This window comes from Microtus ochrogaster, unplaced genomic scaffold (assembly GCF_000317375.1).
Source record: "Microtus ochrogaster isolate Prairie Vole_2 unplaced genomic scaffold, MicOch1.0 UNK56, whole genome shotgun sequence".
NCBI lineage: Eukaryota > Metazoa > Chordata > Mammalia > Rodentia > Cricetidae > Microtus > Microtus ochrogaster.
This window is the reverse complement of record NW_004949154.1, coordinates 1,001,826-1,010,159: the sequence shown is the minus strand read 5'-3', so window position 1 is coordinate 1,010,159 and position 8,334 is coordinate 1,001,826. Positions and strand designations below refer to the sequence as shown.

The 8,334-nt window shown below is 52.1% G+C and overlaps 1 protein-coding gene across 1 annotated transcript in view; it reads left to right on the top strand.

The window, feature by feature from the left end:
• Window positions 1-2,540: 2,540 nt before the first annotated feature.
• The window catches only part of LOC101995519 (pepsin A-5), a 9,558-nt gene continuing 3,764 nt past the window's right edge, over window positions 2,541-8,334 (top strand). The window contains exons 1-5 of the mRNA XM_005369691.1: window positions 2,541-2,593; window positions 3,663-3,822; window positions 5,330-5,447; window positions 5,530-5,648; window positions 6,901-7,100. Of these exons, the coding sequence (XP_005369748.1) occupies window positions 2,541-2,593; window positions 3,663-3,822; window positions 5,330-5,447; window positions 5,530-5,648; window positions 6,901-7,100 (650 nt within the window). The remainder of the gene's footprint in view (window positions 2,594-3,662; window positions 3,823-5,329; window positions 5,448-5,529; window positions 5,649-6,900; window positions 7,101-8,334) is intronic.

Below are 8,334 nucleotides of genomic sequence, written 5' to 3'. Positions count from 1 at the left end.
CTCCTGCCTCAGCCTCCCTAGTGACTCAGCCTCCTGCCTCAGCCTCCCTAGTGCCACAGACTCCTGCCTCGGCCTCCCTAGTGCCTCAGCCTCCTGCCTCAGCCTCCCTAGTGCCACAGACTCCTGCCTCGGCCTCCCTAGTGCCTCAGCCTCCTGCCTCAGCCTCCCTAGTGCCTCAGCCTCCCTAGTGCCTCAGCCTCCCTAGTGCCTCAGCCTCCCTAGTGCCACAGACTCCTGCCTCAGCCTCCCTAGTGCCATAGCCTCCTGCCTCAGCCTCCCTAGTGCGAGCATTACACATGGATACCTCCAACCTGGGCTCAGTTTTCCTTTGTTCAGTTATTCATTTGTTTTCAGACAGGATCTTATATCATCGAAGCTGTCCTCAAACTCTCTTTATAATCCAGGCTGGCCTTGGAGTCCTGACCCTCATGTTCCCTCCCCCAGTTACTGATCTTTAATACACACCTAGCGTGTGTGGTGCCAGAGACAGATCGCGAAGAGTGATAGGTAAGCACTCGACTGAGCCACAGTCCCAGCCCCAAACACCACCTTTAACATCACTCAGTATCCATCCTCTGTTTGGGTTTCCTGCCCAGTGTTGTCCCCTGAATGAGTGACGAGCACAGGGGCCCTGGACTCCTGGGGGCGGGGCCATATTATTCTCTGGTCTATACTATATAGTACCAGTTTAAGGAGCTGAACATGTATATCCCAGGCCAGGCCAAAGGCTCCCAGAGGTGTTTTTCTGACATGCTAAAAAAGGCAATAGATTCCTATTTACATGTCTGGATGTGCAGACAGAACTGTGTCCTATGGGAGAGTTGCAATAGGTGCTCATCAAGCGGGAATTATGTTTTTTAAGTCATGGGTTTGTCTAACCTGCAGATCACCGTTGATTCTACAGCGAGGCTCAGGCCCCAGGCTGCACTGTGTCCTGGAGGCCAGTACATGGTACATTCTCTGTACTTCTCCCCAGCTGATAGAAGTCAGGGCTCCTGCAAACCCTCCTCAGGTTGAGGGGCTCAGAGCTTGGGGAAACACTTCCATGATCTGTGGTTGTTTGTTCCTCTCTCTCTCTCTCTGCGTGCGTGCGTGCGTGCGTGCGTGCGTGCGTGCGTGTGTGTGTGTGTGTGTGTGTGTGTGAAGGTACCCGCGGAGGTCAGAAGAGGGCACTGGATCCCCCGGAAATAGTGAGCTTCAGAGTCTGCATGCACAGCACACTACAGGTACCTACACCAGTTGATAAGCTCCCCAAAGCCTGTCCATTTGCTTTCCTATGGAAACTTTGCCACAGATGTCAAAGATGTCGCCAGGTGGTGGTAATGTACACCTTTAATCCCAGCACTCAGGAGACAGAGGCAGGCGGATCTCTGTGAGTTCGATCCTGTTCTACAGATTGAGTTCCAGGACAGCCAGGATATACAGAGAAACCCTGTTTCAAAAAACAGAAATCAAAAACAAAAAGAGTGTAAAAAATGTGACAGAACAGAATGGGTAAGCGCTAAGGTTAACACATTCTTCATGGTGCCCCGCAGAAATCCTTCCCACTGTGCGTGGAGTGTGCCCACTCTGGTATCTTGTCCCTGTTTGCAGGGAAGAAGTTAGGAGCAGAGAACTGTGTATGAAAACCAAAGCACAGCCATCATAATATCCCATCTGCTAACATTTAAAGAACAGGAATTTCACATAAATATCCCAGGTTCTGACTTTTCTTGAAAATGTACCCAACCTAGCACCATGACTTCCTCCCAGCCTGGCACTGGCAGGTCAGAGATGACTCGAGGCTGCCCCCTTGTGGTGAGACAATGCAGCATCATGCCCAGCATGGCCACCCAGCCTCATATCCACTTTACCTCCTAGGTCGTGAGCAGGCCCACCTTGCTCCAGACTGTAAGCTCCATGAAGGCAAGGACTGCTTTGCCTGTCCTTCTTTGGTTTGGGAGAAAATTAAACTTTTCAAAAGTCTTTCATTTATCATGAATACATTTTACATTTTTTAATGGTACAGTTTCATATTTTCCGCGGGTGGGTGGGCGGGCACCTGAGTGTCACCACAGTGGTGTCTGGAGGTCAAAGAAGAACTTGTGGAAGTCAGTTCTATCTTCCCACCATGTGGGTCATGGATACCCAGCTCGGGCTGTCAGACTTGGCCTTCTACTCCTCTCAGCAACCTGCTCTCTAACAAGGACCGTAGAGACCTCATGGCCTGCTGGGGACTGTGTGGGACCTGAAGGGCAGACACGGCACCTGGCACTTACTTTGCCACTTGATCCACAGTGTCTTTATCACCACGATAGCAAGAGTAAAGTCGGGTGGCTTGGTGTTACATTCTCAGCCTCTAAATGCCCTGGATTCTGAGAATTTTCAGCCCCTACTAGGGTAAAGATCTTTTGGGGACGTTTGCATTTCTTATCAGGCCCCATTAGTGGCCCTTCGGAGCTGATTAGAGCTTCGAGCAAGCCAGGCCTATTTAATGAGCAGTTCACACAGCTTCAGGCCCAGAACGCTTCTTCCAAGCGCCTTGAACCTGGGAAGGGATCATGAAGTGGCTTGGGGTCCTCTGGCTTGTGGCCCTCTCAGAGTGCTTGGTCAAGTAAGTATAGGGTGAATGGAGCAGCTGTCCTCCTGGGCTCTCTCTCAACCTTGTACAACCGTCTGACCCTCTTAGTAACCTGCCCATCCTGGGCTGGAAAAGGAAACAAAATCCTCCCTGGCCTTTATAAAGTTCAGGTGTCCGTTCATCAGTGATAGTTTGCCAAGAGCACCGGAAGGGCCCAGAAGTCTTGGGGCAAGTCTTCAGGATCACCCCATTCCAAGGGCGCAAGTCACGTCGTGGGCTCTATGGATGTCACTCCCCGGAATCGTTCCGTGCTCTCTTTCTCTGTCTTTGGGTTCTTGTTTCTCAGGCCTCATCATTTCCCTAACCGACTCCCCGATTTAGCTCCCTTGTCGTTTGTTTTCCTCTCATCCCTCACTTCTGATTGAATTGGGATGGCTACAGAGGACAACTTCCTCCTGTGTTCGGCGGTGCCTGCTGGTAATCTCAGCTTTCGGGAGGTGGAGCTGATATGATCAGAAATTTAAAGTCTTCCTCAGTTATATATCAGGTTTGATACAGAAGACTCTGTCTCAGGAAGAAAAGAAACAAAAAACAAAAAGGGGGCTACCTCCTAGCCTAGCTTTGATGCTAACCAGCATGGTGACCAAAGCCGAGTCCCAAGGAAAGGAAACTGGGTGTCATAGGCCCGGATCTTCCATCCCTCTTCTCAGGCTGCTTCGGGGAAGAGTGACAGCAACAGCTGTCACTGTTAGGACCTAGTAGATGCCAGGTGCTCCCTATCCATCACTCCGGCCCCATCAGCGGTCAGCGTGAGGAGAGTTACGTCCCAGCTTCTCTACAGAAAGGGAAGCTAAAGCTCAGAATGGCCCCACGGCTTGCTCGAGAACACCAGACCAGGACTGGAAACGGGCACTCTGCCATGCTCTTTCATTGTGTTGTGTGGGGTTCCAGTCATGGTCTTTGGAAAACGCACCGTGCAGCTGCCCTTGTGCGCGTTGCCTCAGTGCCCCTTGGTGCCCCCCACACTCTGTTTCTGTGTGTGTGTGTGTGTGTCTCTCTCTCTCCCCTGCCACTTAGTTTCCTTCCCAATGCTCATTTAAAGAATCCCTCTGATGAAGATTAAGTCCATGCGAGAAAACCTGCGGGAAAGTGACATGCTGAAGGATTACCTGGAGAAGTACCCTCGTAGCCGCGCCCACGTGCTCCTTGAGCAGCGCAGGAACCCAGCAGTAACTTATGAGCCCATGAGGAACTACCTAGATGTAAGTGTTGCCGGAGCTGGGGCTCCCGAGCGCCCCCTAGGGCTACTGCAAGGCATTGCGGCCCCTCTGGGGAATACTGTATTAGGGCTAGGGTTCCTAAAGCCAGAAAGGGTGGGGAGTCGGACTGGGGTGACTCCGCAGTTAAGGGCACCTGCTGCTCAAGTGTGAGAACTTCAGTTCAAATCCTTAGCACCCACGTAAAACACAAGCTAGATGTAGCTACACTCACCTCTGACCCCAGCGCTGGCGGAGCAGAGAGAGGAGTAACTGGGGTTGTTGCCGGCCAGCCTAGCTCCGCAGTCAGTGAGAGATCCTGTCTCAAAAGAATAATGTGCACAGCGACAGAGCAGGACACCTGACATCCTCCTCTGGCCTCTGCACCTACGCACACGCATACATCACACACTCACACATGGAAGAAAAAAATTCATGGATGAGGAACCTGTGTTCCCCACCCCCATGGTTCCCCATCCCGTACTCCAAGGAGACCACGTTCCTACCCCATCTGTGGCTGTGCTGGCTGACTGCACCTAGCAATGACCAGTGATTACCACGCAGACATTCTGTTCTACGCTGGTGACAAGTCACTGGACGACTGGACTTTTGTTCTTATTCACATAGGTGAATCCCTGGGCCCGAAGCAAGGACGAGCCAGTATCTAACCCAGTGTCAGCAAATACAATTGCAAATCAAGCCTGGTATCTCAGGTAGAGAAGTCCCACCCCTGCAGACTCAGATCTCAACCAGTGACCAGTTAGTGAGCTCTGAGATGGGCTGGACACTGGTCACCTAGGTCACCTAGCAAGATGCTGTCATTTCTGAGGAGCAAAGCCTAATTGCTTCAGGGTTTTGTTGTTGTTGTTGTTTTTCAGGACAGGTCTCACTGTGTAACTCCAGCTGGCCTGGAACTTGCTAGGCAGACCAGGCTGGCCTTGAACTCACAGAGCTCCACCTGTCTCTGCCTCCTGAGTGTTGGGATTAAAGGTGTGCACCACCACACCTGACTAAGTTTAGTTTCCGTTTCCAGTACTTACAGCCTAGCCAGGGAAATGGGCAAAGAACAAATGTCCGCTGGGCATGGTGGTACATGCCCACAATCCCAGCAAAAGCTGAGGCAGGAGAATCAAAAGTTTGAGACCAGCCCGAGCTACACAGGGAGACCTATCATAAAGAAAGGAGGGGAGAGGAAGAAAGGGAAAGGCAAGGGAGTGTACACAAATGCCCAATGAAAGACTGGCTGAGTGGTCTTGGTAGTAACTATTTGACTTTGGAGAAAGCAAAGAGCACCGGGGCCTGGAGTGACCCAGGAGGGCAGCCTGGAGGAGGCACTTAAGCTGGCTCCTGACAGGTAGAAAGAATTTAAAACCTTTGAGAGAGAATAGAGTGTTCCTAAAAGGAAGCCCTGGTTTGAGCAGAGGCTTGGCAGTGTGGGCAGCACCATGGAGGCAGGCACCCCAGAAGCCAAGGCAGCCAGACCAGCCCTAGCCATGGCCCTCCTCTCCTGCAGCTGGTCTATGTTGGTGTCATCAGCATCGGCACGCCCCCTCAGGAGTTCAAGGTCGTCTTGGATACTGGCTCTGCGTACCTATGGGTACCATCCATCTATTGCTCCAGCCCAGCCTGCGGTGAGCACCTGCCCTGCCCTGCCCTTCATCACCCCTCCTGTCCCAGCACACCTGAGGGTCGCCTCCTGCCTGTGTCCTGCAGCTAACCACAAGGTCTTCAACCCTCTACGGTCTTCCACTTTCCTGGTCTCGGGCCGACCTGTGAATGTCGCCTACGGTTCAGGAGAGATGTCAGGATTTCTTGCCTATGATACTGTCAAGGTAACCCTGGAACCAGGGGCTACCACAGGGCTGGTTCTGGATGTGAACACTGGCAGCGTCATCTGGGAGTGCCTTTCTGCTCCAGCTGGCAGCTTGTGGGGCTCCCCTCCCCAATAACCTTCCCCTAACTGTGAGTACTCCCAGCCACAGATGTCCCAGGCTCAGATTTGCAGCTCCTTCCCCAAAGGAGAACACAAGTTGGTTCTGCCAGTAGCAGAGGGAAAGAAGAATATAAAAATAAGTCACTTGCATGACCCACATTGTTCCAGACAACAGCCTGGGCACATTCTTCAAAATAACTCCATTAATTTTCTCAACAAGTCCAAGGCCGACATTGCTAGGGCTTCATTCCCCAGCTGAGTGAGCAGAGAGAGCAAGTGCCTTGTCCAAGGTCACAGAGCTGGAAAGCCAAAGAGCTGGGGTGTGACTCGGAATAAGCAGGCAAGTGAGAGGTGCTCTCAGGGGACAGCCCTGTGGTCTGGGCCTCTGGAAACAGTCAGGGAAGGGGCCTTGAGCTCCCAGGCAGGAAAAGCAGAGCACAGATTCAGAAGAGCCATGTTCCATCAAAAGGCTCTTAGCCTGGGAGGCCTTGAAGGACCTGAGAACTAGCAAAATCCCGAGTGTTCACATGCATGCACACACAGTCACAGTCACACACACACAGAGACACACAGGTTTTTCACAGTCCAAATATTCCTAAGAACCCTGGTGGCTTAGTCAGGCATGGCACAGGCCTCTAATCCCAGCACTCCAGAAGGCAGAGGCAGGCAGAGCCCTGTGAATTCATAGCCAGTCTGGTGTGCATAGCATGTTCTAGGACAGCTAGGGACATATAATGAGACTCAGTCTTAAAAACAAAACTACACTGAGCTAAACACCTGGATATAGCAGGTTCCTGCCTGCTAAGGGTGCAGAGACGATCACCATGGGCAGTTCCCTGAAAATGCCTTGCTCTCCATCCATCTTCAGTGGGAACCTTCAGGCTATACTCAGAATCTCAGCTTCCCCATCTGGATAAGAGTATAAAGTCAGATGGCACCGGGGTATGAAGGTTGGAGATACTCCACAGCACCAGAGGGGAACCTGCCAGTCCACCCGTGAATGGGATCCACATCCAAGTGGCCCATGGCATGGCCAGAACTCAGTTATACTCTGTGGGTCAGACCATCTCCCCACTCACTCCCACCAAAGCCCAGCTATGCCATAGCCCCGGTTTCAGAGCCTAATGTAAAGACACTCTCTTCTCTCACAGATTGGGGACCTCATGGTTGTGGCCCAGGCATTTGGCCTGAGCCTGGAGGAACCTGGCACATTTATGGAATATGCGATCTTCGATGGTATCCTGGGGTTGGGTTACCCTGACCTTAGCCTTCAGGGAATTCTGCCTGTCTTTGACAACCTGTGGCTGCAAGGCCTCATCCCCCAGAATCTCTTTGCCTTCTACTTGAGCAGGTGAGCCCGTGCCAGATTGGCCCTTTTTCTAGGCTGCTGGTTGCACTAGAAATTGTTGACCCTCTGATCCTGAAGGTTCCTTAGACATAGTCTAGTCCAGGTGTCTGCCTGCTATGGTCTGGCCCGTAATCTGCTTCGGTAAACAAGGTTTCATTGGATTGTCCATTTCTGCCTTGCCTGTGGCTGCTTCTGCACAGCAAAAGGCATTGCGTCATTCAGGAGACGTGGATGTCTCCCAGTGTGCACAGCCTCCACTGCTGACAGCTAGCCCCTCTAGCGAAAACTAACTCCCTTAGTCCCTCTTCACAGTCAGAGATGAGGAGACTAAGGCTCTGAGAAGGGCTTTGCCAGGATGGCCCTAGAGCTGAGAGAAGCAGTTCTCAAACTCAGCCTTCAGGCTTCTTCCCCATGACGGTAGGCAGGCCATCAGCTCCATCGAAGTCCCTGATAGGCTAAGGACCCAGAGGAGAACAGCCGCGAAGGCACAGCTCAGGTGGCAGGGTCCTGTTGATACGGTCTCTTCTCCACCAAGTGTTAGAGGGGGAGGCAGGTGTGTGTCTGTGTGTCTATTCTATGGCTTTGGGATCTTTGGGAACCTGAGCTCCAGGAATCTCAGCTCTCTAGCATGACCAAGCAGTTCTAGCGTTAAGCGAGCAGTTCCGTCTTTCTCTGGCCCTTGGGAACACTTGAATCTGGTCCACAATGATTCATTCAACTTCTTCTCAATAGGCAGCTGCTAAGCACAGAGTGCCTCTCTGCACGCACCTCATGTAAGGATACAGTTAAGTGGGGGGCGGGCAGAAGACAAGAAGGCAGTAAAGGGGAAAGATGCCTAGGGAGTGACTGTCTGTGACAACAATAAATCAGACAGAACCAATTGGCCTGGGGTGGAGGTGGGCTCCCTGAGGTAAAGCTAGCCCCGTGTGAGCTGGAAAGCACACTCCTGGCTGCCCCAGTCCTCCGTGTTCTGGAAAACAACTGTCTAGACAGGTAGAAGTCACATGCCTCTGACAAATTATGTTTTAACCATAAAGTTGCTCCAGCTTCCAGAGGGGCCCGAGTGCTCCACAGAATGGCAGCTGTCCTGAGTCCAGCTCTGTAGCCAGCTATCCACATTCAGACCTCAACTTTGCTACTCTTGAGCTGTGTAGCTGACCTGGAGCTTGGCCCTCCTCACCTTACCTTCTCTGTCTGTGAAAACATGGAACTCCCAAGAGGCCTGTTGAGCAGGGCT